The sequence below is a fragment of the Propithecus coquereli genome, unplaced genomic scaffold (assembly GCF_000956105.1).
Source record: "Propithecus coquereli isolate 6110/MARCELLA unplaced genomic scaffold, Pcoq_1.0 Scaffold567, whole genome shotgun sequence".
NCBI lineage: Eukaryota > Metazoa > Chordata > Mammalia > Primates > Indriidae > Propithecus > Propithecus coquereli.
Window position 1 is genome coordinate 769,566 of NW_012151585.1, and position 27,227 is coordinate 796,792.

Here is a 27,227-nt window from a genome sequence, read left to right on the forward strand (position 1 = left end):
GGACATGGTCTCACGAACAAAGAGAAGGGCGGAGAGGGGCTGTCCTGAAGGCTCTGTGACTCGTATGATCCCAGGCCAGTTACCCCTGCTCCGGGAGCCTTCCTCAACTTTAGCACAGAGTCTGCGATCCTGCCGACGCCCACCAAAGCCGGCGCTGCTGCCACCCCAAGACTGCAGCCTCCAACATCTTGGGCCCGCGCGGGGCGGGGCCTTCCGTGGGGGAGTGGCCATCAAATTGAATTTTCCCAATGGGGTGCGACGGTGGGCGGTACCCAACCGAGGATTGGCTGGTGCGCCGGGGTTGGGCGGGGCCAGCGGGACTGCTGGCGCGGCTGGACGGGCGGCTCTACAGAGAGTCCAGGGGACGGTTGCTGAGCGGGCCTGGGACATCGGGTCGCGGCGCCTCCCGCCTGCCCGTCTCTAATCCATCTGCCGGGTCCCTAACAAGCTAACCCGAGTCCGCGCCAGACCGGTGGGCTGGACTGAGAGGTGGGTGTGCCGACCTCGTGCGGGGGGCGTTCTGGTGCCGCCCCAACGGGTTCCGGGGGGTGGAACCCGGATATCTGGACAGGGGTTCTGGAACTCTCAGACCTAGGAACCTCCACCTATCTACGGGAACTCTAAGCCATGGGATAAAGTTCTGAGACCTTGGGAGAGGATGCCCATGGACCTCCAAGAGGCTCCACGCCCCCCAGGGGTGCCAGTCTGTGGGGCAGATGCCCTGCGGAAGCTCCCACAGACCCCTGAGGCCCCTCACGATGTCCAGCGACCCCAGACTGTGTGACAGGGAGCCATGGGACTGGAGAGGGGAATCTCTGAGGAAGATTCCCAGCCACTTACAGTCCCCTGGGTGTCCTAGATTAGGCACTAGTGACCCCTGCGCCTCAGAAGAAAAGACATGGGAGAATCAGAGTATCCACAGATCCCAAGGCTGGTGACCACTGAGCTACAGTCTCAAGGGGGTTTACCCCAGGCTAAGTAGGTAGATAAAAAACAAGGACCCTAACAGACAGGTTGGGAGACTGATACCCATCTGAGCCTATCAGGATGGGAGAAGCAAGCTGTGACTTGAACAGGCAGGGTCCCACATACCCCAACTGTATGGTTTAGTAGCCCCCCCAGACCCATTCACTGGGTGGGGTGACTTCCTAAGTGACTGTTTTGAAGGGGGGAAGGGATGACTGAGGGATGAATCAACAGGAGTTGTGTGAGCGTGCGTGTGTGTGTGTGTGGGGGGGTGATCCTAGGGCCATTTCAGTCATCGTACCTCTACTACTACAGTGTGCCAAGGCCATGGGCACTCAAATTCTGGAAAGACAGGGCTACAGGAGGAAGGAGAGAACTGCACTGGAAGGCTGGGCCAGGATTTAGCGATCCATTTTGACAGGCAGTGATGGGGCAAGAGGGAGTGTCCTGGGCCCTTGGGGACACTTTGAAAGGGGACTTCAGAAGCTAGAGGTGACCAATATTTTAATTAAATCCCTCCCTGTCCTCTGAGTCTTTGGGTTCCTCCTTCCCCTGTGACAAATCCCCGGCCCTCTCTGATCTTCTCGGTTTGCCTGAAATCCAGAGGTTGGGCAGGTCAGCTTCTGAAGGCCTTTCCAGCTGGGGAATTGAGTTTTAAGTGTGTGAATTGGCAGGAGGCTCTGGGTGCCTGGAAACCTGGCTTCATGCAGTCAGGACAGTTAGCTTGGGGAGGGCAAGGACAGGAGGTGTGGAGAGGGGTGTGCACGCGGAGGGCTGGCTCCAAGAATTGGAAGACTCAGTGTACCTCTTATACCTGGGGGAATGAGAGTGGTGGTGTCAGCAAAGACCTGGATATGGGCTCAGCCCACAGCCAGAGGCTGAGCATTGGAGTGGGTGGGGGCTGGGCAGGCCCTGGGGATGGGTGGGTGGGGCAGGAAACTGTGGAGACTGGTGTGCACCCCCTGGTGGTGAGCACAGCTTGGGTGGGCCTTGCTGGACCCTGCCTTCTCGATCCAGGTCCCTGCCTCCCTGTTTGAGGCTTAGACAGGATGAGAGCCCAGCCCAGGCCACACGGCAGACTGGTAGCTGAGCTGGCATGGCTGGAACCAGGGACCCCTACTCTGGTTTGGTGAGTTTTCCAGCAAACCCTAGGGCAGAGGGCAACTCGCAACCAAGAGCCATATTATAGGATGGGAAAGCAAGAATGGGACAAGGGATGCTTATGTGTTGGAGAGGGAAACTAAGGCACAGAGCTCAAATGCCTGTGGTTTCTGGGTCTGATTCATATCTGTGCCTTGCAGAATCCTCTGAGCTGGTGACAGGTGCCACAGGCACTGGGGACGGACAGAGCTAGGGGCCCTTGAGATGGCAGACGAGGCCTTAGCTGGGCTGGACGAGGGAGCCCTTCGGAAGCTGGTAAGTGATCCCAACACCCCACTGTGGGGACAGGCAAGCCAGGCCAGAGAGGCAGGGCCAATCTGAGCTACCTTTCAGTTGGCAGGAAGAGGTGATGGGGAGGGGCTAGGGGAACAGGAGTAAGCTGCTTCCATGTGGCTGAAGCAGAGGCTTCTGTGGCTGTGCTTGTCCATGCCAGGTGCTGAAGCCTGGCCCCTCCCAGCCCCCCACTGCTACCACCTGTTTAAATAGTAACTGCTGGTGACGCACCCATGTGCAGCCACAGGTGTGGGCAGGCTAAATCTGCCTCTGCCAAGCAACAGCCTGGGCAGTGCCCACCCCTGGAAGCTGGCCCAATGATAATGGTAGCAGCAGTGATTAATAATGCCAGGGCATGGTGGGGGCAGGCTGGGTACTGGTGCACCATCTCACAGAATGGTCACAGCAGCTCTGAACGCCAGGACACTGTGACTCAGGTGAAATCACCTGCCTAAGGGCACCCATCTAAGAAGAAACTGCACCAAGATTCAAACCCCAGAGGGGACGCTGGGGGACTAAGAATCTCGGGAAAGTCAAGGCTGGAAGAGCCCATAAGAGAGAGACAGGCTTTGTGGGTGGGCCTTTATGGGTTCTGTGACTTCTACTCTGTCATTTTTCTATCCTGAGTCTCAGTTCCTTTACCTATAAAGTGTGGGGGTGATGTGCATGAACACGAAATCTAGGTCCTAGGGTTAGCACCGGGACCGAATGAAGCATGGGCCTAGATCTTGTGGTGGAGGGAGGACGAGGCCACTCCATCCCCTTCCCCTGCTTCTTCCTGAGTGCCCTATCTGTCCCCAGGCACAGAAAGGCTATAGGGCAACACAGCAGGGTAGGGATGGGCCCACCAGCAAAACCAGGCAGCAGCTGACCTGGAGGAGGGGCCAGAGCTCCACCTCCCAGCCCCTGACCCTTGTCCAGGGGGGTGAATTAAAGATTTACCTTCCCTAGAAGATAAGTAACCCATCCTACCCCGATTCCGTTTTCGTGGAGGCAGAGGCTGGAGCTAGTCAGCCTAGTCCAGCCACTGTGCAGTGCCCAGCTGCTGCCATGACCTCTCTAAGGCACGTGGCCTGTGTGTTCTCTGGGTGTCTGCCACCGTAGGGCTGTGTTCAGCCTGGAGCGAATGGTGCCCACCAGTCAGCTCGACCTCCCCTCAGGAATTCCCAGTCCTAAAGGGGGGCAGTAGAGGCAGAGCGTTCCAAGCAGAGGGAAAGCCAGGCCAGGTCCCCAAGGATCCCCATCTGTAGGGGTCAAACCTCAGCCTCAGGGTTCTCCAGCCGCCACCCCCCACTCTCATGCGAGGTTTGGGCGCTGGAAAGCGATTTCAGAGGAGAGAATCAGCTGGAGCGGCAACTGAAGTCAGCCCACCCCCGCCCCAGGCCCCCTCTTTGGGAAAGGACACCTGAGACCCTGCCCCCTGTCCCGAGACCGCAGTGCCTCCCGAGGTCTCTCCCACCCGGAGACCGGCTTCTCCAGTACCGGGCCCCCGCCATTGCTGCCGACGGTCCCGCCCCGCGCGCCGGCCCGGCCCCCGCCGGCCTCGTGGCAGGGACGGGGGCGTCCCGAGCCGGGCTCCTCCCCGCGGGGCCGGGCCTTATAAGGGAAAGCTGGGCCCGCTGCGCTGCCTTGAAGCCCAGCGTCTGGCGGATTTGGGTGCACCGGCAGGCGCTTCCGGCCCCGGCTCCCGCACATTCCTGAGGACTGGGCAGGGGGCCGCGCGGAGTGGGGGCGCCTGGGGACGCGCACGCCACGTGCCTCTCCGCCACAGCCTTCCGCTTCTGCCCTGGGTTCGAGTTCAGGCTCCGACACTCGCTAGCTAGGTGACCTGGGGAAGCTGCTTAAGTTCTGTGAACCTCGGTTTCCTCCGTGTGGACCCAGACATTAAAGAAGGCGGTAGCGGGGTCTTCCTGCCTGGCTCCCCCCTAGGCGCTTAGTTCAGGGCCACGCGGGGACAGGCGGGGACGCTGCCCTGCGGGGGCGGGCCGCTCCGGAGCCTGCGGGCCCTCGGCGCCCCCTGGCGAGGCGTTGCTCCGCTGCTGGCGTGTCACCCGTGGACAAGCGGGGGCGCCGGGACTGAGAGAAGGCCTAGAGAGTCACCTCTGTTGTGCTGGTGGGGAGACTGAGGCCCAGAGAGACGTCGGGACCTGCTTGACATCCAGCAGGAAGGCAGAATGTAGCCGGAGGCCGGGCCCCACGGGAGGAGGAAGCACCCTCTTTCCTCCCGGGAGAGTTTCACTGGGCAGTTTAGGAAACCGCCCCATCCTCTTCCCCTTCCCCCTCGGTGGACAATGGCGCTTTGTACTTCCTTCCCTCCCTCCCACAGCCCCTCCTTACACAGCGGGGACACTGTGGTCCAACCTTTGCCTTCAGGCCCACGGGGAAGGGTCATACCAGAGGGTGACCAGTGGAATGAGGTTGTTGGCCCCCAGCCTTGCCCCACACACTTGAGGGGGGTCAGAGGGCGGTTCCCATTTTCCAGATGGGGTCACTGAAGCTCCCAGGAGTTGCCTTGCAGACGTGGCTAAGTTCCCACATCAGGCTTTTTTAAGGGACAAGAACCTCATCTCTGGAGCCCAGAGCATTGGGAATGGGAACCCAGGAGACAAAGGACTAGTCGTTGTGCCTCTGGGCCTCTTTACCCTCTGACAGGAGGGGCTGGACCAGCAGACCCCTCTGGCCCCCAATCTCAAAATGTACCACCGGGGACTCTGGGCCTGAGGCCAGGACTTCAGGTTGGGGTGGTGAGCCTCATTCTCCATTTCTTTGCTATAATAGGTTCCCTTAGGCCTCAACACATCTCTAGTCCAGGCTAGTAGGGTCCCCAACACAGTGTCAGGGTCCTCAAGGTCCCCACCATGATAAACAGACCCCAGTAGCAGAGCTAGCTTCAGTCTAGGGCAGGCCCTGGAGTCAGAGAGACCTGGGTTCAGGTCATTTGTGAGCAAATCATTTCTCCTCCTTGAGCCTCAGTTTCCGCCTCTGTCAAATGGTAATAATAAAGTAGGGTTTTGGTGAGGTTAGGACAAATGGGGGCTTAGCATAGGGTCTGACGCACAGTTTCTCAAAAATGCGACTGATGCCTTTAGGTGTCCTGTCCTTTCCATCTGCCCTGTCCTCTCTTTCCCTCCTCCTGACTGGCTAGAACTAAGTGGGGAGAGGTGCTCATTGCGTCTGCAGCGATGTAGGGGGGACCCCTAGTCACGGCTCCTATTCCCACCCACTGCCCTGGGACTGGAACCAGCTAGGGGTTCAGGGGACCCTCCCATGGGTCCTCAGGAATGTGGAGCCTGGAGGACACTGTCCCTAGGGTTCTCCCCACTCTCTTCAGCCTAGGACAAGTTGGCTCGTGGCTAAGTTGGACCATCCCACCTCCCTGCTGAAACCTATCGATCCCACTGCTGCCACCTGGCTAGGCAAAAAGGAATGATGGAGGGGTGCTATAAAAGAAGGGTCCTTGGCCTTACCCTGAATGATTTGGGGGGTGGGGGCAGAGGAGATAACCCTGCCTTTACTCGCTCCCATCTGGCTATCAGACCCACTGGAGGCTTATCTCTGCCACTGTTTTTCTGGAAGGCCCTGGGCCAGTCCTCTCTCCCTTGAGCTACAGAGGGTCCGTCGGGGGTGGCTCTGCCAGGTGGAGGTGTGGGGGAGGCAACAGGATTGGCTGAATCAGCTCTTTCCTGGATCTCGTTAGACCAGCCACCCCCAATTTGCCAGGGGCTGAGGGGCTGAGGAGCTGGTAGGAGCACCTGTCACCCAGGAATGCCCTCTAGAGGACCCTGGGTGGCTCCTGGTGCCAGCTGCCTTATCTGGCTGGGGGAATGGTTCTCCCACTCCAGGACCTGGCTCCTTCAATGGTGGCTAGGGCTAGGCCAGGGAAGAAAAATAGCTCTCAGCCACGCAGGAAGCTAGGACTCCTAAGTACCTGTCCCTACCTCAGTTTCCCCATCTGTGGATGAGGCAGCCAACCCCCAGGAGGGCTGCGTGCTTTGGGACTAGACCGTGAGAATCTCCCTTGCTCACAGGGTGGACTCCAGCTGCCTGAATCAGTCACCCTTTGCTCTCCAGGGACCCTGTTAGTGGCCCTCAGGGTCCCTCCTCCTGCAAGGGCTCCTTGGCTCTCGGAGATTTGATGAAGGGCTCTGAGGGGCAGGAGTCAAGTTGCAGGAAGGAGTGCCTGGCCCGGCACGTGGCACAGGTGGGCGGTTGCTGGCTGCCCACTCACAGTCAGTGCTCTGTAACCCACAATGCACAGTGGGTTCCCCATGAGCCCTGACACAGTGAGCTAGGTCTCCCCCTGGGATCCTGGGTGGGTAGGCAGGCATGTGAAGGGCATGGGGCAGAGGGGGTGAAGACAGGCCACTCATTGTGCCCCAGGCAGAGCCGTGGGCAGCTGGTGCCAGCCCTCCACCCCTAGTGGCCAAAATGACCTGCCCCTCGCCCCCACCCACCCTGCAGCTGGAGGTCACAGCAGATTTGGCAGAGCGGAGGCGCATCCGTTCTGCCATCCGGGAGCTGCAGCGGCAGGAGCTGGAGCGCGAGGAGGAGGCCCTGGCATCCAAGCGCTTCCGTGCAGAGCGACAGGACAACAAGGAGAACTGGCTGCAGTGAGTGGCAGGGGTTGAGCATGGGGATGAGAGGGTGAGAGGCTCAGCTCATGTGTGCAGGCAGGTGTGAGCACAAGCGTGTCTGCTGTGTGTGCAAACAGCAGTATGTGCACGCTTTTGGAATACACAGGGGTGTTTGTGGGCATGGACTATGTGCTGATCGTGGCGTCTGGGTCATGCTGGTGTGGACAGCATGTCTGAGCATTGGTATTAGTGCCCACGTCCATGGGCATGCATGTATCAATGTGCACAGCTCCTGCCCTTCTGCCAAGGTTCGGGGTACTCTGTTCTAGCCACAACCTGGCCATGGCTATGGTGGTTACAGTCATGATGTCTCTGCAGCTCTCAGCAGCGGGAAGCCGAGCAGCGGGCCGCCCTGGCACGGCTGGCGGGGCGGCTGGAGTCCATAAGTGATGTGGAGGAGCTGACCACACTGGTGAGGCCCAGGCCGGGGCAGGGGATGGGGGCAGGGCAGGTGAAGACCTGGACCCCACAGCTGAACACCCATGGCCTGCCTCTCACCTGCAGTTGCGAAGCGCCGGGGAGTATGAGGAACGCAAGCTGATCCGAGCCGCTATCCGCCGCGTCCGGGCTCAGGAGATTGAGGGTAGGTGCCCTGTCCTGGCCCCGCCTCTGTCCTGCCACATGCCACCCACAGCACCTCCCGGCCCCTTGCCTGACACTTGCCCCCTCTCTTCCAGCGGCCACCTTGGCTGGGAGGTTGTGCAGTGGGCATCCCAACAGTGGCTTAAGAGAGGACAGCAAGGGGCGGGCAGCACGTAGGCTGGAACGGTGTGAGGTAAGGAGCATGGGCAGGCTGGGAGGGTGGCCCAGCGTCCTGTGCCCACAGATGGCCATAGCACAGAGCACCTGTGTCTTTGCTAGACTGGTATTTAAATGTGAGGGGGTCCCCCAGCCTGCGTTTGGGGGACACTGGGGCTCTATCTCAGGCTTCTGCCCACTCTTCTGGGCAACCTCCAGCCACGTGTCCCCCACTCCAGACTTTTTCTGTACCCAGGCCTTCCCCAGTAAAACCAGCCTGTCTACACTGCTCCCAAGTTCCTGTCCCTGTCCCATTACGGTGCTTTTTGGTACTTCTCCTACCTTCCACCCCGACCCCTGCCATCCAATCTCCACCCAGCTGCAGAGGGATCTCCCAGAAATGCAAATCGGGCCCTGGTACCTCCCCTGCTTAAACCCATCCCAAGGCTGCCCCTCACCCTCCGGACAACCCACATCCTTACCTTGGCTTAGCGGGGCCTGCGTGTCAGCTGACTCATGGAGCACGGTCCACAGGGCTGTCTCTGTTCTCCAGGGAGTGTGGGTGAGAGGTCAGGCCATGCAGTTCCCTAAGTGGCCAGCAGAGGCTGCTGGGTCTATGGTCCTGGCAGGACCCCAGCCCCACTCCCTGATTAACTAGGCTGAGATAGGGGTCAGGAACCTCTGCTCCAGGGCTCCTGTCCCCAGCAGGTCTCCTACCATCCCCAACTACTGACGTTAGGACCCCGTCCTCCCGGGACCACCTTTGGCTAGGCAATGCCAAGAGATTGGGAAGTGGGGATCAGAGACTGCCCCTAGCGTGCAGGTGTGCCCACAGGAAGCCATGCCCAGCCCCTCTGCTTTGCATGCCCCACCCTGGGCACCTGCCAGCCTGGCCTCAGTGGGTGGGGGCAGCACTCGAGACTTGGAGAGCCCTGGTTGCATCCTATGGGTTCCTTGCAGGTGCCAGAGCAAGAGGAACGGGAGCAGCAGGCAGAGGTCCCAGAGTCAACCCCAACCCCTGAGGGCACCAGCCATGATGTGACCACAGTGACACTCCTGCTGCGGGCCCCACCTGGGGGCGCACCGAGCTCATCTGCCTCGCCCAACAGTTCACCCACCACTGCCTCTCCTGAGCCTCCGCTGGAGCCTGCCAAGGCCCATTGTCCTGCAGTTGAGGCTCCAGGCAGCCCTGAGCCACCCCCCAGCCCACCCAAGGCCACCAGCCCTGACCCCCAGGAGTCTCCAGCACCCCCTAGCACTCAGAGGCAGGTGGTCAACAAGGTGAGTTTGGATGAGGGGCAGGGATGCCAGGCAGGTGAGCTGGGTCTGGGAGTCAGGCCCTGCCCATGCCATGTCTTCCCTGCAGCTCCTGCCTGGCCCCACAGAGCCCCCTGCTGCCCAGAGCCCCACCAGAGGCCCCTCTGACACCAAGAGAGCAGGTGAGGGTCCCAGCAGGGGTAGCAATAGGCATCTGCCTTCCCCTCCCCCAGCCTCCCTTTCCCTGCCTGGAGAATGGGCTCTTGTGCCTGGACAGCTCCAGCTTTCTCAGGTCCAGGCAGTCCCTGGCACTCTCCTCCTTTCTCCCCATCCCTCCCCCACCTCTGAAGGTGTCCCCGCCCCCAGCCAGGCCCACCCCCCCACACCCATGGCCGGAGGCCTCCCTGCAGCCTTGAAAGGCAATGGGCCTCAGGCGCATTCTTTTCCCCAATAAGGGAGTGCGCCCATCTCCCAGCAGGAGCCATGGGCAGCGCTGGCCAGGGGGGCTGTCCCCCATCCCCACCAGCAGGAGGATCTGGGCACCCTTCCTCCAGCCCAAGCCTAGCCCCGGCCCCCAGGAGTGTCCAAGTCATCCTGGGGTCAGTGCAGGAGGGGAAGGAGGTGCCCCTGGGAGAGATGCAGCTGTGTGGGAAGGAAGGGATGGGGAGGCCGGGGAGGTTGGGTACAGGAAGGGGTTGGGGGCTAGGGAGGTGCGGAGGAGAGGAATGTGAGGGGTGGACCCCCCCAATCTACTCTCCTTTCTCTTCCCCCACATGGCCTCCACCCCTCCCCAACCTGCCAGACCTGGCTGGATCCCGACCCTGCCAGCGCTCCCTGTCTGTGCTCACTCCCCGCCAGCCAGCCCAGAACCGAGGTACTGCCTATTGCCACCACCCCCAACCTCTGGGCAGTCCCTGTCCCACCCAGCCACTGACAGCCCTCCTGTCCCTTTTTCTAGAGTCCACCCCCCTGGCCAGTGGACCTTCCCCGTTCCAGCGGGCTGGCTCTGTGCGTGACCGCGTCCGCAAGTTCACATCGGATTCGCCTCTGGCTGCTGGGCTCCAGGACGGCCCACCCCGCTCTGCCCTAGGTTCCCTGACCCCCACGAGGCTCCTGGGCCCCTCCCTCGCCAGCACCACCCCTGCCTCCTCCTCCAGCGGCTCCTCCTCTCACAGTCCCAGTGACACCTCCTCCCGGTTCAGCAAGGAGCAACGAGGAACAGCCCAGCCCCTGGCCCAGCTTCAGAGCTGCCCCCGGGAGGACAGCCCCGGTGGGCGGGGCCTAGCTGCCAGGTCCCTTGAAAACGGAGCAGGGGGGGCCATGGCCCGCTCAGAGGAGCCTGGTGTCCTGCTGCCCGTGGCCGTCGGCACCGCCGAGCCAGGGGGCAATATGAAGACCACGTTCACCATCGAGATCAAGGATGGCCGTGGCCAGGCCTCCACGGGCCGGGTGCTGCTGCCCACAGGCAACCAGAGGGCAGGTAGGCCTCCCCGCTGCCCCCTCACTGCTGGGCATGGGTGCCTGCAGCCTCGGCTGCACGTGTAGGACAGGTGCTGCAGCCAGGGCTCAGGTGTCTCCAAAGGGTGCACCGGGAATGAGGAACGCCATCAGCCTTGGCTGGCACTGCCTTCAGCCCACCTGATCCTGACAGCAGCCCTTCTCCCTACCCAGAACTGACACTGGGGCTGAGGGCGCCCCCTACCCTCCTCAGCACCAGCAGTGGGGGCAAGAACACCATCACCCATGTCAGCGGCCCTGGGACCCTGGCCCGGCTGGGCAGTGTCACTCACGTCACCAGCTTCAGCCATGCCTCCCCTGGTGGCCGAGGAGGCTGCAGCATTAAGGTGAGCCCCTCCTCACCCCACCAGCCTCACCATCCGTCAACCTCACATAGACCCTGTAAGGGTGTAGGGCTAGCAGGGCTCCTCTGCTCTGCTCCTCCCTGGTGCACACACAGGGAAACTGAGGCTGCTCACAGTCCACAGCCAATTGGTGGCAGAGCTAAGGCCAGACCCTAGTGTATCAGCCACTAGGTGTGTCAGATGCCACTTTATACTGGTCTTAAGTTTCCCACATGCTCACGTCTGATCCTTATTCTGAAACTGGTTAGTTCATTCCTAATGAACACATGGGAAAACTGAGGCTCAGAGAGGGTAGAAGGGGCTTGCTCCTGTCTTCCTGTGGCAGCCCCAGTGCCCCTGCTCCCGCCCCACTCTGGACATCCGCCTTGAGGTGTAGAGCAGCTCAGTCTGCTCATCCAAGATCAGCCTGGCCCATTAGGAGATTGGAGATTAGCGATTAGCATCTGTGTCAACCTCCCTGTGGGGGTTGGGTGGAAGCATGGATGGGGACAGACAGGCAGGGGGACGCCAATCAGGTGAGGCAGCAGCTGAGCAGGTGCCACGGGAACTGAATACGCAGCACCCTTCCATTATTCATTCCCGAGCCCCGGACCCACTAGCTGGTTGCTCAGCCGGGGACACGGATCCCAGCGGGCCACCCGGCTGCCCAGGTAATGCCCTCTATGCTGAACCAGGGACGGAATGGGACTTTGGCTGAGGTGAAATGGCTAGAGCCAGATTTGGGCCTTCTTAAGGGTGACAGGGAGAGAGTGAGGGCAAGATAACGCCCTTCCTCCAACAAAGCAGGACCCACCTGCCCTCTGCAAGGGGTTGTGGGGCAGGGGGTACCAGCCGAGGCCCCTGACATGGGTGGGAGGTACCACAGTGAGACCTGGGTCTGACACCAACAACTTGCCTCAGTTTACCCATCTAGCACCAAGGGGGAACAGATGATATGCCTATAATGTACTTGCTCGAAGTCTGTGGTTGGATCTGAGCACCACGGCAGGCCAGAGAACATTTATCTCAGACGTTTATCTCAGACCGAAACAGTTGCTACAGCAGATCGCTCAAAGTCCCCCCTCCCTGGGCCTCATCTCCCCCATGTGAAACAGCACAGCATGAGGGCAGAGGAGTGCAGGCTCTGGAGTCTGGCAGACTGGATCTTTCTGGCTCATGTGTGCAGTGGCTTATATAGGCCCATTCCCTGTTCCCTGCCTCAGTTTCTCCATTTGTGAGGCATGGGGCACTGGTCTCAGTCATCCTTCAGTAGCCATGCAGTCTTGCTATGCTGCGGGTCTGTAATGGCTGCAGGGCTAGCGCCAGGCCTGACGCTTGGGCAGGCCACCCCTCCCCCACTGCCCCTTCCACAGTGGAGCCCAGAATAGGTTTCTATTTGGGCCACAGCTCCAGCTGGCTGGTGGTGGGCTGGGAGGCCGGCAGGGGCGGGGCAGGCCTGCTGCCCTTGCCTTCGCCCTCAGACCAGCTGCAAAGACTCAGACACTGGCAGCCAGAGGCAGCAGCCCCTGCCACCACCCCACAATTACTCCCTATAGAGACCCCACCAGCATCATGCCGGGGGTTCCAGGTCCTGGGCCTGAGCTGGCTGCAACCCTTGAGGAGCATTTGGGCCGGGCATTGGAGGAGCTGCACGCAGTGGCTGAGGCAGGCCGGGTGGCAGTGACTCAGGCCGCCGAGGCAGCTGTGGCTGCCGTGGAGCCAGTGGCCCGGGCAGCCGAAGAGCTGCGGGCAGAGACAGCGGCACTGAGCCGGCGGCTGGACGCGCTGGGCAGGCAGGTGGAGGTGCTGAGCCTACGGCTGGGGGTCCCACTCGTGCCCAACCTTGAGCCTGAGCTGGAGCCCAGCGAGCTGCTCCTGGCTGCTGCAGACCCCGAGGCCTTCTTCCAGGCAGCCGAGGATGCAGGGACCCCCGTAGCCCACCCGCCTGCCTTCAGCACCCGCCGCCGCTCCTCTGCCAGCACTGCCCGCAGCAGCAGTCTTGTAAGTCCCCCTGGGCTGTGGGAGGGGGTGGTTTTAAGCCGGGCTCTGCCTCTGCTAAGTGACCTTAGGTACGTCACCACCTTCTCTGAGCCTCAGTTTACCTATTTGTACTACAGGGGACCGGGGTGCTCCCAGACTGAGGCAAGAAGGTGCCAGGCTTCAGCCCTGAGGCACGCGTGGCAGCTGCCCTGGCAGCCCCTGGCATGGCCCAGCCCCCAGTCCCAGCCCCACCCCCCCACGCTGGCCAAGCCTCCCTGAAACAGCTGCCACCTCGGCTCTCCTTACCCTTGTAGCAGACAGAGAGGCTCTGCCAAGAGGGGAGGGGCTGTAATATTTGGGCTCGGGCCTTGTCTTCAAGGGGCTAGGGAGATGCCCTGGGAGGGGTGGGGGCTAGGTTGAGGCTGGACGCCCTTAGAGGATGGGCCCCAGCAGGGGTCGGTGGGGGCAGGTGGTAGCGAGGAGAGCTTCAGAGGGATCTTGGCTGAGGGCAGCCCCAGTCAGACACCTGGTCAAGAGCCTACGGGCCCTGGTCCAGCCCTCTTGGCAAGGGAGGTGGGGGGCATGTGCTGCCCAGGCACTGGCCCAGGAGGACCCAGGCCTCGGGAACTGGCAGGACAGAGCAGAGCCTGCCTGGGAGGGGGCTGGGAGAGAAGCAGCCGAAAGAACTTGGTTCAGGAGTTAGGCTACCTTCAGCTCAGACCCCAGACTGCATGGAACTTATAGAGGGACTGAGGGCAAGTCATTCAGCTGCCCTGAGCCTCAATCTTCCCTTCTGTTAAATGGGGACAGTAAAATCCCTTGTGCTTATACAATACTTATTACTGAATGGAAATCATTATTACTGCCACTGTTGATTATATTAATACAATTCCGGGAATCTGGGAAGCCCTGCCACAGCCTGTCAATGTCTCTTCCCTGAGCCTGACACCAACATGGCCATCCTTAGGCTGGCAGGCTAGTGGTTATTTTCAAGGCTGTGCCAGCAGCCCCAGCATCTGGTGCCCTGTCCACTGGGGACATGGTGGGTTTCACCTACCTGCTTAAAGTCCGTGCCCTCTCCCTACCCCGCAGATGGAGCCAGAGCCGGCAGAGCCTCCCTCGGCAGCTCCCTCGGAAGCGGCCAATGGTGCTGAGCAGACCCGGGCGGACAAAGCGCCAGGTGGGCGGAGCCCACTGAGCGCCGAGGAGTTAATGGCCATTGAGGATGAGGGAGTCCTGGACAAGATGGTATAGCCGGGTCTGGTGGGCTGGGGGTTGGCAGGGGGCAGGGACCAGCAGGCACCAGGTGGGCAATGACGGGTTCTATGTGCAGCTGGATCAGACCACGGACTTTGAAGAGCGGAAGCTCATCCGGGCCGCGCTGCGTGAGCTCCGACAAAGGAAGAGAGGTAGAGAGCCAGCGCCCTACCCTAGATCCAGCTGCTGCCTCCTCACTCTCTGGGGTCTGTTTGTGGACACTCCAGCTCGAGAACTGCCCTGCCCAGCTTCTCTCGAGACCCAGCTGCTCCCTTGCCTCCTTCGAACCAGCTGCTCCCTTGCCTAGCTGCTTCTCTTCCCCTGGCCACCTTAGCCGCAGCCCCCACCCCGCTTCTCCTTTCCTGGACATAGCTACTTCCTCCCCCAGATACCTCCTGCCTGGACACAGCTGTTCTTTCCCTCAGATTCTAGATTCATTTGCTTCTCCAAATAGTCTCAATTACTCCTTCTGTGAATCTAGCTGCTTCCTCCGGGGCCCACTGCCGGCTACCCCAGCCTCCATCCCCACCCACCTTCTTTTTCTTTAAGTCCAGTTAACCCACTTCACCAGCTTCTCTCCCAACTACTCTTTCTACCTTGGATCCAGTTGCTTCTCAGATCCCTCTAATTCCTCCCTCCCTGAGTCTAGATATTCCTTCCTCTAGCTGCTCATCTCCCAAAGACCCATTTGATGACCTGCTCAGCTACTGCCCTCACCCAGCTTCTCCTTCCCTGTACTCAGCTACTCCCTCCCTGAATCTAGATACTCCCTCCTGATTCAGCTACTCATTCCCATAGAAACTCCCTTCTTGGGTCCAAATAGTCCTTTGAGTTCAGGTATTCCACGTTCCCTGGTTTCTGCCTGAGTCCATCGCGTCCTCCCACACCCCACTCCCTGCCAAGTTATGGCTGTCCCCTCACCCCCACTGCTCCTAGAGAGGCCCTTGTCACCTGTGTCGTTAGTGTTTCTAACAAGCCACCCTCCGTCCCATCTTGTGTGCCCCTGTGCCTGTGCATATGTGCTGTGTGGGCATTGGGCGGCCTTTCTGCGCATGCATGGGGCATCCCCCACCCAGACCAGCGGGACAAGGAGCGAGAACGGCGGCTGCAGGAGGCACGGGCCCGGCCAGGGGACAGCCGTGGCAACACAGCCACCGAGACCACCACGCGGCACAGCCAGCGGGCAGCTGATGGCTCAGCTGTCAGCACCGTCACCAAGACCGAGCGGCTCGTCCACTCCAGTAAGGGGCCAAGCAGAGCTCAGGGGTCAGGGTGGCCACATGTCCTTCCCGTGACCCCATATGCCTCTCACATCCTCTTTTCACCCCCTGCCCCTCCAGATGATGGCACCCGGACGGCCCGCACCACCACGGTGGAGTCGAGTTTCGTGAGGCGCTCAGAGAGTAAGGCTGCCCAGCGTCGACCTGTGCCCGCCTGCAGGCCCCCTCGGGCTCTTCCTCAAGCTTTCTCTCCGTGTCTTCGACTGTGCTGTTCCTCTCTCTTCTCCGCCTGTAGCTATCACCATCTTTCCACACAGCCTCCCACCCCCTCACCCGGCTCTCCTTGCCCTTTTTTGCAGATGGCAGTGGCAGCACCATGATGCAAACCAAGACCTTCTCCTCCTCCTCCTCATCCAAGAAGATGGGCAGGTGAGCACACGCACCCACTCGCAGACCACAGAGGAGTCAGTGCCACAGGGGAGCTCACTGTGTACCCATTCTGCAGAGGGGTAGACTGAGACGCTGGGAGGTGATAGGCATACAGCCAAGGAGGGGCAAAGTGAGAGACCACTCCTGCTCGCTTTGTGAGCTCACTTAATTCCTCAGCCACACCATGGGGAGTTGGATGCTCGGGGAGGCCAGAGACTTGCTTGGGGTCTCACAGCTCCGAGGGGCAGCAATAGCACTGAACCTGTAGAGCAGCCTGCCTGCCACGATGAGCTGCCTGATGGCACTGCCACTTCCCAATGTCTGCAAAGCACGTCCTAGGTCACAGAGCACCTTTACTCCTTAGCCCCATGAGAGAGGGGTACACTCCATGTTACAGAGGATGCTGGGGCTGGCAGAAAGCAAGGACAGGATCTGAATCCAGGCTGAGAACCAGAGGGGTCTAGGGACTCTGAGTCAGAGAGACCTTGTTCAAGTTCAAGTTCTGCCCCCCATGTCCTCTGAAATCTTAGGCAACTTCTGCTAGGGGCCTCAGTTTCCTCATCTTTAGTGGAAATGGTAAGAGTCCCTCCCTCTTCTTATGAAAATTAAAATGGCACACAGGAAAGGCTCAGCAGACATGAACTATTATTATTACCATTAATATTATTATACTGGTCATTGTTTTTATTAGTTCATAGTGCCCAGAAGCTGAACTCACCTGTAACTTGATGGTATGGTGAGGCTTCTCGGAAAACTCCCCAGTGGGTGGGAGGGGGCCAAGCCTGATGAAAACCTTCCTGGCGTCTGAGCCTTGGTGTACTCCTCTGTAAAATGGGTGTGATGAGGAAGTCTCCCTTGCTGGCTGGCCTCAGGGGTAGTGGAGATACTGGCAAGTGGTGGCCAAGGCTGGGGAGTGTCCCTCCTCCACCGGCTTAAGAGTCACCTTCCCATCCGATAGCATCTTCGACCGCGAGGACCAGGCGAGCCCGCGGCCCGGCAGCCTGGCGGCGCTGGAGAAACGCCAGGCGGAGAAGAAGAAAGAGATGATGAAGGCGCAGAGTCTGCCCAAGACCTCAGCCTCTCAGGCGCGCAAGGCCATGATCGAGAAGCTGGAGAAAGAGAGCGCTGCCGGGTGAGCGGCAGAAGGCGGGGGCTGGGCAGTGAGGGGCGGGGTTTGATGTCTGCAGAGGGCAGGGATTGTGTGGTGGTGGGCGGGGCCATAGGCAGGAAGAGGGCGGCTTGATCTGTGCTGGGAAGGGTCTGAAGGTCTCGGAAGGCGTGGCCTGGGGTCCGTGGTCTGGGCCGACTGCAGGCTGAGCCCCCTATAGTCTTGTGACCTGGTCCTCACCCACCCCCACAGCAGCCCTGGCGGACCCCGCACAGCAGTGCAGCGCTCCACCAGTTTCGGGGTCCCCAACGCCAACAGCATCAAGCAGATGTTGCTGGACTGGTGCCGAGCCAAGACACGTGGCTACGAGGTGAGCCCTAGGACACCAGGTGGCCCAGTGGTCTCCCCAGACCCCAGCTCAGCACCTCCTTGGCCGAACTCCTTTCCATTCCCCTGTACACTTCACAGCCACCGTGTGGCCTCACAGGGAACGTGGAAAGCCTTATTCTGGGATGAGGCTCAAAGAGGACACATGACATGCCCAAGATTCCAGAATAAGTGATTAAGTGACAGGGCCTAATGAGGGCCCCCTGGGTGGTGGGCACAGTTCAAGGCCAGACCCCACTCTTGGAATCCCCTCCTTGTTGCTTTGTGGGGGGCATTGGGTAAGTTTCTATAAATGAGGGAAGGCGTGATGGGCATGACCACGGCCATGGCTGGGTGGTGTTGGGCTTCTCGGTAGCTCTGTCCCCCTAAATCTTAGCTGTAGAAGTGGACAGACCGAGTTGGCGGAGGCTCGTGTCCTTACTGTGCACCCACTGTGTGGCCGTGAGCAAGCCACAGGGCTTCTCTGTGTCCAGCTGCCATAGGTCTGGAATGCCAAAGCACTAGGGGGTTGAGGGCATAGGGGAGCTGCCCCCCGGGGTCCTGACCAGTCCTTCTACCACCCATAGCACGTGGACATTCAGAACTTCTCCTCGAGCTGGAGTGATGGGATGGCCTTCTGCGCCCTGGTGCACAACTTCTTCCCTGAGGCCTTTGACTATGGGCAGCTTAGCCCTCAAAACCGGCGCCAGAACTTCGAGGTGGCCTTCTCGTCTGCTGAGTAAGTGTGGGCCCCAGCCCTGTTGATGTCGCTGGGCATCTGGGGCTAGGCATTGGGGCCAGGCCCTGTTGTCCTGAGACCCGCTGGAGCCAGCCAGCCACACTGTCAGTCAGCAGCTGAGATCCCCCTTCCCCAGAGAGTCCCCGTCCTTCTCCACCCCTGCCCACCCGATGCTGAGCGTGCCAGGTGCCCGCCGGAACGAAGGAGCCGCAGGCCCGCCCACCAACCTGGGCCAAGGCCCACCAGGTGGCCCTGTCCATATCCCCTCCATCTTCCCTCTGCCCCCTCTCCCTCTCTCTCTCCCTTTCTCTGTCCTGCTCTCCTCCCACTATCACCAGAGCTTCCTGCTCCCACGGGATCCCGGCTGGAGATTCCAAAAGGAGGCTCCTGGCCCGGGCACCGTGCCCGCCCAGCCTATATAGGTGCTGCCAGAGGCTTATATAGGACATCAGCAAGCCCTCCACTTTGGAATCATTGCCCCATCTGCTCACCTCACCCTCAGCACCCTCCTCCATCTGTCTTTCCTCTCCCCTCCTCTTTCTGGTTCCCCGAGATTTCTTCCTCCTCCTCCCCCCACCTCCTCTCACGCCTCCCTCACCCCCCCTCCCTGGGGCACAGCCCTCCTCTCCAACCTTGGCGCCAACGCCATTGCCCCCCACCCCGCATTCCCGCTTGCCCCAAGAGTTCTCTGCACCTGTGACTGGTTTGGCCCCCACCCCTGTCTGCATTGCACACCATTAGTGATGGGTAGCGAACAGCACGTCCACAGTGGGGAGGGGGCATGCAGGGGGCTGGCAGATCGCAGCACTGGGAACGTAACTGAACTCATGTCTCTGTGTGTGTACGTGTGTGTCTCTCTTCTCCTCCCCTCTCTCTTCTCTGCCTCTTCCCTTTCTTACCCGCCTGGGCCCTGGCCCCCTGCCCCCCTGCCCCTTCCCGGCCCCCTACCCTCCCCAGGACCCATGCGGACTGCCCGCAGCTCCTGGATACAGAGGACATGGTGCGGCTTCGAGAGCCTGACTGGAAGTGCGTGTACACGTACATCCAGGAGTTCTACCGCTGTCTGGTCCAGAAGGGGCTGGTAAAAACCAAAAAGTCCTAACCCCTGCTTGGGGCCCCACGGTGAGAAACGCCGCCTCTCCCACCTGCCCCGCTTCACCGGAATCTGCTCAGCAGGGCACACAGAGAGGGGCCCAGGAGGTGGGTGGGGGAAGCAGGGGAACCCTTAGAAAAGCCACAGGAACAAGACACGGCCCTGTGTCCTGGTGGTTCAGGGCCTAGCAGGTGGAACCATTCTCAGTGGGCAGTGCTGACTCAGGTGAGCAGGATTGGGATGGGGGAAGCCCGGGGGAGGCACCTGACCCAGGCTGCAGGTCTGGGACTATCTGAAATAAATGCAGACTAAGCTGGGAGTTGAACAAGTTCAGGCTAAAGGAGGGAGAGGGAGTTCCAGGCAAAGGGATCAGCCTATGCACAGGGCCAGGATGAGAGAGGTGGGGAGCGTGGCACACCCAGGAAGGGAAGGAACTTGAGTCTGGGTGTGAGGGAGGAAGGGGCCGCAGGCAGGAGTTTGAACTTCCTCCTGAGGACAGCAGGAGTCATAAAATGTTTCCAAACAGAGGAGGGATGGATGTGGTCAGGTTAGCATTCCAGAACAATCGTTGGATGAGGCCTGCATGAGAGATGGGATGCACTAGATGGCTGGAACAAGCTTAAGAAGTAGAGGGACAGGCTTCCTGATACGTCTGGTTTGGGGAGGGAGGAGGAGAGTCAGGAAGGCTCCCAGGTTTCCAGTTTGGGGACTGGAGAGTTGGTGGTGCCATACTTTAAAGTGAGGAGATCAGGAGAGGGGCCAGTTCAACACGAAGATGTTTCTGGTTGGGGATTCCAGATCCCCAAGCCAGTTGTGGCATTTCCTCTCTGGTCACCTCAGCTCAGGGCCACAGTAGAGAATTCACATCCTGAACTAACAGCCCCATTACAGACAAGAGGCTCAGAGAGGGCGAGAGGTAGGCTCAGGGTTTCCCAGGGGTGGGTGGGGGGGTAGGTCAGAGCTGAGGCCTGAAACTGGGACTCCAGACTCCCCACTTAGTGGCTCTTTTCTTGCCCATCATTGTTTTCCCACCCATGTTGCAGAGAGGATTAAAAATAGAGGTCCAGAGGGAGCGAGGGGATTGCCCAAAGTAGTGTGAGTCACACAGCTAGCTCTGGGTGCACTCGGATGCCCCTCAGGCCTCGCACCCTTGCAGGGGGCAGCCCACATGTGCACACATATATTCAGAGGAGCAGTGCAGGTGAGGGAAGGATGGGCTTGGTGCTGTCTCCAGGTCATATATGGACTTTGGAGCTGCCGGCCAGCAGGCTGGCCTGGAGGGAGAGGGGCCCAGCTGAGCCCTGATCCAGTTGGAAACTGTGACTCAGCCATGTTGTTCAAGTTGCCTGGTGTTTGGCCTGTCACTGGGGCAGCCCGAGTCCTGAGCCCTGAGCCCTGAGCCCCAGGGTAAACAATGTCTTTATAAGGTCTCCAGGGAAGGCACCAGGGGTGGGAGGGAGCTCTAGGTTGGGGAGGGAGGCCGGGATCCCCGGGAAGATAGCCACAGATAGAAGCTTCAGAGAGAGGCTGCCTCTGTACCATGCTACAGCTGGGAAACAAGCCCAGTATGGGGTAGGATGACCCCAAGGGCACATAGCGCATCAGCAGCAGAGCCAGGAACCTCTGTGTGCTTCCAAGGTCTCAAATGAGATAGGGAATGACTGGGATATAAAGGGGGGGAAACTGAGTCACAGAACAGGGCCTTATCTAGCATCCACAGCTGGCCGAGGGTAGAAGAACCTGGACTGAAACAGAGGTTTTTTGCTTCCCAGCCTCCGTCCTGGAGGGAGTCCAGGTGAGCTGGGAGTAGGCCCAGCCCTACCACAGTCCCAGGTTTGACCATGAAGGCCCAAGACAGGAGGTGGTCTTGGGCTCTCAGGTGTCTTGGGAATAAGAGTGATTCTTGCCTGTATGCCTTCCCTGCCAAAGGAAACTCGTTCGACATTGACGGAGCATTTACTAAGTGCCAGGCATGGCAGATGGGAGAGAGCAAACAGGGAGCCAGGCAGAGAGGTCTTGCTCTGGGAGAGGAGGGGAAAAGGAACCAGAGAGCACACGCCAGCTTTAGAGCTCTGGGGCTGTCAGTTGCTTAGTTGCAACTCACTGCAGAGTGGGGAAAGGGCTCCTGCAGTGGGGAAGAGGGGGATCCAGGCTGGTGCCAGCACCCAGGACTGGGGGCCTGGGTCCCATGAGGCCCAGCTCTGCACATACTAAACTATGGGGCTTGAAACAGCGCCTCTGCTCTGTGACTCAGTTTCCCCGTAAAGTGCAAGGAGTTTATCTGTAAAGTGCAGCTAGCACTCTGAAGGATGGTCAGAGAGGTGGTCCCATCCCTCAACACAGTATAGATGGTCTAGCTGGTATTGGCTGGGATCTTCATCTGCCTTCCCTGCCCTACTCAAGGCAGGTGATAGGGTTAATGAACCGCCCTACCCCCCGCCCACACACACACTCCCTGGCATCTCTCTCCAGCAGCAAAGCTGTGTGTCCCTTGTCCCTTCCACTTCCCCAAGGGGGGGAGTGCACGGGTGTTCCTGGGACTCTGGGCAGGAAGTACCAGGTCAGGCAGCTAGCAGATAATCATGGGGGACCAGAGGGTCACTGGGGGCCATGGAGAAATATTTACCAATGGTGAAGCCCCTCGGGCTGCAACAGCCCAGCTGAGAGGCCTGTACCAACCAGAGTATGACAGCGAGAGTGAGCAGAAGGCGGCCCTCCAGGGAGAACGTGGGCGGGATCTGGAGCCAGGCCCTCCCCAGGGCTGGGGGAAACGCAGACCCAGGACCTCCCTGATTGCGATGGGCGCTCTTCTCCCCCCATCTCCATCTCCACCGGCCTAGCTCTGCTCCCCGACAGGGGTGCCTCTGGGCTTGGGTGAGTGCGGCCAGGGGCTTCCTGCCTTCCTAGAAGGCTTTTCCCCCAATCGATGAGGAGTCTGGAGTTTATAAAAGACCCGCAGGCTATGGCAATGAAAAGACCTTGGGGTAGAGGGCAGCCGCAAGAGGCGAGGCCAGCGCTGACAACCACCCTCGTGCCCCCTCCCCGCAGGATGCTAGTGGACTGCGTGCCCCTGGTGGAGGTGGAGGACATGATGATCATGGGCAAGAAGCCCGACCCCAAGTGCGTCTTCACCTATGTGCAGTCGCTCTACAACCACCTGCGGCGCCACGAGCTGCGCCTGCGCGGCAAGAATGTCTAGCCTCCCCGCCCGCACGGCCCGCCCGCGGCAAGCTGCCACCCCCACCTTCCGGGCACCGTCCCTCCTTGTGCGCCTGCCCACCGCCGCCCTGTCTGTCGCGACACCCTCCCCCGCACACGCAGCGTTTTGATAAATTATTGGTTTTCAATGATCCTGACTCCTTTCTGCCTCTCGGGGGTGGGAGGATTTGAATAAAAGGCAGCTCGCAGTGTCTCCAACTCCAGCAGCCAGGCAATTGGCGATGCGAGGTCCCCCGGGGGGATTTGGGAGACTCCCATTCCGACCGCTCACCCCACTGGCCCGCAGCAAGGAAGGAGTCGAGCCTCAGTTAAGGCAGAAGGGATTTAGTGGAGCTGGGGATGGAAGAAAGCGGGTTGGGAGGAACCTCCCCAATCCCATTCCTGCAGGCTCGGGGACGGGCGTCGGCCCTCAGCAAGGGAGCTACTCCCGGGATGCTGAGCGCTTCATTCTGTCTCCGGGACTCGGGCAGGGTGGTCCTAGCTCCGCCGCGTCCCCGGACCTACAGGTCGGCGCGGTCCGAAGCTCCCTCGGGGGACCTGGCGGGCGCCCACAGGTACTCCGGGGGCACTTGCGCGTCGGGCGCCGCCTTGCGGTAGAAGCCGAGCTCCTGCACCAGCGCGTTGATCTCTTCGCGGGTCATTTCGCTGAGCGGGATGCGCTGAAGCGGAGGAGGGGCGGGGTCAGCTCGGGCCCCGCCTCTCGTCCCGCCCCCAACCCCGCCCCCGTCCACCACCCTCGGCCTCACCTCCAGTTCTTCATAGCGGCGGCCCAGCAGCACGAGCTCCGGGTCGGCCCCAGGGAGGTGTTTCATCACCAGGTTGTGGCTGGAGGCGGTGTTAAGGTGGGTAGCGCTGTGCTGATGCGGACAGTACTGCCTCGTTTGCTGGGCGCTCACTCTGCACCCGGGAGGGGCCGGGATCTCCATTTACACGTGAGAAAATTAGGGTTCAAAGACGTAAAGGGCCCTCCTCTCTGTGGCAGTCATCCCTAGTCAATCCCTCTTGCCGACCCGGCATGGAGACCACCTCAGAGTCCCCTGGGCAGTCATTACCAATCAATTCCACTTGTCAGTCGAAAACCATTTGCCATCCCTGTCTGTGCAGTTGAACGGAAGGAGATCCCTCCTGGTGCCCTCCCATTTCCCCTTCCTCAGAACAGGAGAAGGATACTAGAATGGAATGTCCTGGGTGACGAAAGCCTTCACCTGGGGAGGAACCAGAGCGTTAGAGATCATGGTCCCAGCTCCCTCCCACCCCCAGATACAGACGGGACACTGACGCCCACTGACGTCCTACAGCAAGTCGGGTGCAGGCTCCTGACTGCCAGCCCAGGGATCCTCCCCATGCCCTAATAATTGGGACCACGTTGCCCACTCCCCAAGAGGCTCAGGGGGGACACAGCTGGGGACCCATTCCTTCAAACTCACCTCCTTCAGGCGGTTTAGCTGTCATCCCCCACAGGTCTGGAGGGGGACAAAATGGGATAGGTCAGGAGTCCTTCACATCTACCCCAACCACACCCTCAAAGCCATTTCATCCTCATCCCTGAATTGGGTCAGACTGTGAGTTGTCCCTGAACAGCAATTCCCAAGGTGTGTAGGAGATGGAAGTCCCTTGTGGGCAGAAGGGGGAACTCTGTATCGGTGGGGAAACTCTGGCCTAGAGACACCAGGGGAAAGGAGTAAGGCCAGAGACTTACAGCATGCTTTCCTGCCTTGGGGCTCTTGCCTGAATATCCTAGTGACTTTTGACTCACTCCCAATGCCCAGGAGAAATGATCCCCCTGCTCCTCTCAGGCAGTAGAGACCTGGGCCTGGCCTTTGACCCCTGAAATCTCAGGGGTCAAATGGAGGCAGACCAGAAGGAAACAGCTCAGAACTGCCCTGGGGGCCCCCATTAGAGACACCTGCCATCTGGTCCCTACCCTATTGCAGGCAGAGCTGGCCCTGCCTGCCACCTGCGGCCCAGCCCCACAGACCATCTGGTTGCTTCCCTGAAATGGCAGGATGGGAGGGCACCTCCCTGCATTCCCGAGAGGAAGCCACCTCCCAGCAGGAGCCCAGACCCTAGGATCACCCATTCTAGGTCTCTTTCATCCTATCCCCTTTTGTTAGACAGAAATACTAAGGCTCAGGTCCTGTTGTGGTGGCTCATGTCAGTAATCCTGGCATTCTGGGAGACTGAGGTGGGAGGATCGCTTGAAGTCAGGAGTTCAGAAAACCAAGGCTCAGAGAGGGGCTGTGATGGTCAAAATCATGGAGCGAGCCAGGGACTCCAGAATAGAATTTCCTGGCAGTGAGAGAGGATGGGGAACCCCTACCAAGTAGATGTTGATAACCGAGTTACCAACTTGGTTCTCTTTCCGAGTTGGCCCCCTTCTCTGGCTCCTGCATGATGAGGGGAGACACCCAGAAAGTCTTCCTCTCCCCCAGGAGAAGGAAGAGAGACTCTCTGGAGCTCCAAGCCCTAGAACTGGGGTGGGAGAGGAATTCCAGGAAAACACGGAGTGATTCGGGTAGGGAAGTTGGGCTCCAACGGGCAGGGTTGGGAGAGTCATAGGCCAGGACAAGAGACAGGAGACTAGGCCAATGTGTCTGGGGAACCGCTGTCATGCTGGGAGCTGGGGAAGGGTCTGGAGTTCCAGGCCGCAAGGTCGGGTGTCTCAGGCTTCCACGGTGGGTGCTGGAGCAATCGGAGGCTGGGGTGTGGGAAGGATGATTCTGGTGCCAGAGGAAAGGGGGGAGATCGGGGTCGGGGTGGCCCTGAGGCCGGAGCAGGCGGTGGTCCCACGGCTATGAGGCCACCGCGCTGGAGGCCGGCGCGCTTACCTCTACCCGAGCCCGGGCCAAGCCTTGCAGACGGTTCCAGTCCGGCCGGTAAGTGGTGGCGGCTGTGGCCGAGGCCACAAGCGCCGCGAGGAGCAGCAGCAGCGGCGGCGGAGGCAACAGGACGCTCATCAGACCAGCCGAAGAAGATGCGCAAGCGGGAGGAGAACCTCCGGGTCGCTGCGCCACGTCTGGGCCCGCACGCTGGCCCCGCCCCCGCCAGAGGCCCAGCCCTGCCAGAGGCCACGCCCAAGCGCGGTCTCCGCCCCGGACTCGCGTGGTTGCCTCCCGTTAGCTCCGGGCCGGGTCCCAGCTCCTCTCGGGCGCCCGGGCCTTCACTGCCCCAGACCAGGGAGGGCCCACGCTCCTTCCGCCGATCGAGAGTGTGAACACTCCCGCAGGATGCGGCCGGACAGCGCCACCTGTCGCCGGCAGGGGGTGCAGGCAGGACGCTGACGGACACGGGAGTTTCTGGGCCAGACCCTCCACTTTTAAGATAGGGAAGGAGAGACGGGGGACTCATGGTTTGTGGCTTTTTATTTCTTTGGACGAAATTCCAATCAAAGTTTCGATTCTCCATAACGCACACTGTGGTGATGCAATATGACCTGCCCCGTGGGGGGTGGCAGGACACAGGGGTTCGTGCACGTAAGGCTCATTAGAACAGTACCTGGTGCCGTGTTAGCTTGCACTCTCCCTTCCTTCCTTACCTCGCAAAGGTTTTGTGAACTCCGTTTTGCAGGTTAGGAAACAGGCTCAGAAAGGTGAAATGATTAAGCTGTGCCTCTGGGATTTGAACCCAAGGTGTACCTGTGCTCATCTCACCACAGCAGAGATAACCGTCTCAGGATGCCACGCCCCCTCTTCGTGAGCCCTGGGCAGACGCTGCAAATCCGTCACTACGCTCTTTCCCGCTGAATCTGGACACTCCTTCTCAACATCGAGCTGAGACTGCAGTATGACTGTCGTGGCTCCTAGGAATTTTTGCCTTCCTGGGCCCCTTCCTCCATTTAAAATATATGTATTAAAAATTAGGCCGGGGCCGGGCGTGGTGGCTCACGCCTGTAATCCTAGCTCTCTGGGAGGCCGAGGCGGGCGGATTGTTTGAGCTCAGGAGTTCGAGACCAGCCTGAGCAAGAGTGAGACCCCGTCTCTACTAAAAATAGAAAGAAATTAATTGGACAACTAAAAATATATAGAAAAAACTAGCCGGGCATGGTGGCGCATGCCTGTAGTCCCAGCTACTCGGGAGGCTGAGGCAGGAGGATTGCTTGAGCCCAGGAGTTTGAGGTTGCTGTGAGCTAAGATGACGCCACGGCGCTCTAGCCCAGGCAACACAGTGAGACCCTGTCTCAAAAAAAAAAAAAAAAAAAAATAGGGCGGGGGCAGTGGCTCACGCCTGTAATCCTAGCACTTTGGGAGGCCGAGGTGGGAGGATTGCTTGAGGTCAGGAGTTCAAGACCAGCCTGAGCAAAAGCAAGACCACATCTCTACTAAAAATAAAAAAAATTAGCAAGGCGTCATGACGCACTTGTAGTCCCAGCTACCCAGGAGGCAGAAGGATAGCTTGAACCCAGGAGTTTGAGTTTGCAGTGAGCTATGACGATGCCATTGCACTCTAGCCAGAGTGACACAGCGAGACCCTGTCTCAAAAAAAAAAAAAAGATTTTGCAACTGCTTTCGTAAAAAGGTGAATATAACTCAGGCTGGGTTCATTATCATATTATTATTATATGTTTTCTTCCAATTTTAAAAGATATTAAGATTAAAACATTTTCATGGACTGCTAAAATTATCACGAGCCCTAGACACAGAACCTACTGTGCCTAATGGAGAAATCAGGTCTGCATTGAGTCCTTTGCTTGCAGCCTGCTACCTCCCCTTCACTTCTTGATTATAAAGATATAAAATAACAGGCCAGGCCAAGATGGGGGGATTGCTTGAGCTCAGGAGTTCGAGACCAGCCTGAACAAGAGTGAGACCCCAGCTCTACTAAAAAAAAAAAAAAAAAAAGAAAGAAAGAAAAATTAGCTGGGTGACTAAAAATAGAAAAAAAAAATCCCCTACTGTGGCAGGAGGGTAGCTTGAGCCCAGGAGTTTGAGGTTGCAGTGAGCTAGGCT

General features: G+C 59.6%; 2 protein-coding genes across 3 annotated transcripts; one reads left to right on the top strand and one right to left on the bottom strand.

Annotated features, from left to right (window-relative positions):
• The first annotated feature begins 328 nt into the window (after nt 1-328).
• SMTN (smoothelin) lies at nt 329-22,409 on the top strand. 2 transcript variants are annotated; one of them, XM_012657975.1, is made up of 21 exons: nt 329-489; nt 2,268-2,382; nt 6,862-7,010; nt 7,353-7,446; nt 7,539-7,617; nt 7,712-7,809; nt 8,733-9,053; nt 9,139-9,211; nt 9,832-9,903; nt 9,988-10,509; nt 10,701-10,873; nt 13,943-14,098; nt 14,184-14,259; nt 15,184-15,348; nt 15,448-15,510; nt 15,687-15,756; nt 16,715-16,888; nt 17,117-17,234; nt 17,818-17,969; nt 18,927-19,091; nt 22,111-22,409. In XM_012657975.1, the coding sequence occupies exons 2-20, from the start codon at nt 2,332-2,334 to the stop codon at nt 19,069-19,071; spliced, it is 2,751 nt and encodes a 916-aa protein (XP_012513429.1). In that variant the 5' UTR covers nt 329-489; nt 2,268-2,331; the 3' UTR covers nt 19,072-19,091; nt 22,111-22,409. The 2 variants fall into 2 exon arrangements, with proteins under 2 accessions (XP_012513429.1, XP_012513430.1); XM_012657976.1 differs by lacking the exon at nt 329-489 and adding an exon at nt 2,011-2,095.
• Nucleotides 22,410-22,585: 176 nt separating this feature from the next.
• Nucleotides 22,586-25,313, bottom strand: LOC105821292 (selenoprotein M). The gene is made up of 5 exons (XM_012657977.1): nt 25,110-25,313; nt 23,709-23,744; nt 23,452-23,486; nt 23,028-23,106; nt 22,586-22,940 (listed from the first exon to the last, which is right to left on the bottom strand). Exons 1-5 carry the CDS (start codon nt 25,236-25,238, stop codon nt 22,782-22,784), a joined length of 438 nt encoding a protein of 145 aa, XP_012513431.1. The 5' UTR covers nt 25,239-25,313; the 3' UTR covers nt 22,586-22,781.
• Between the last annotated feature and the right edge of the window lie 1,914 nt (nt 25,314-27,227).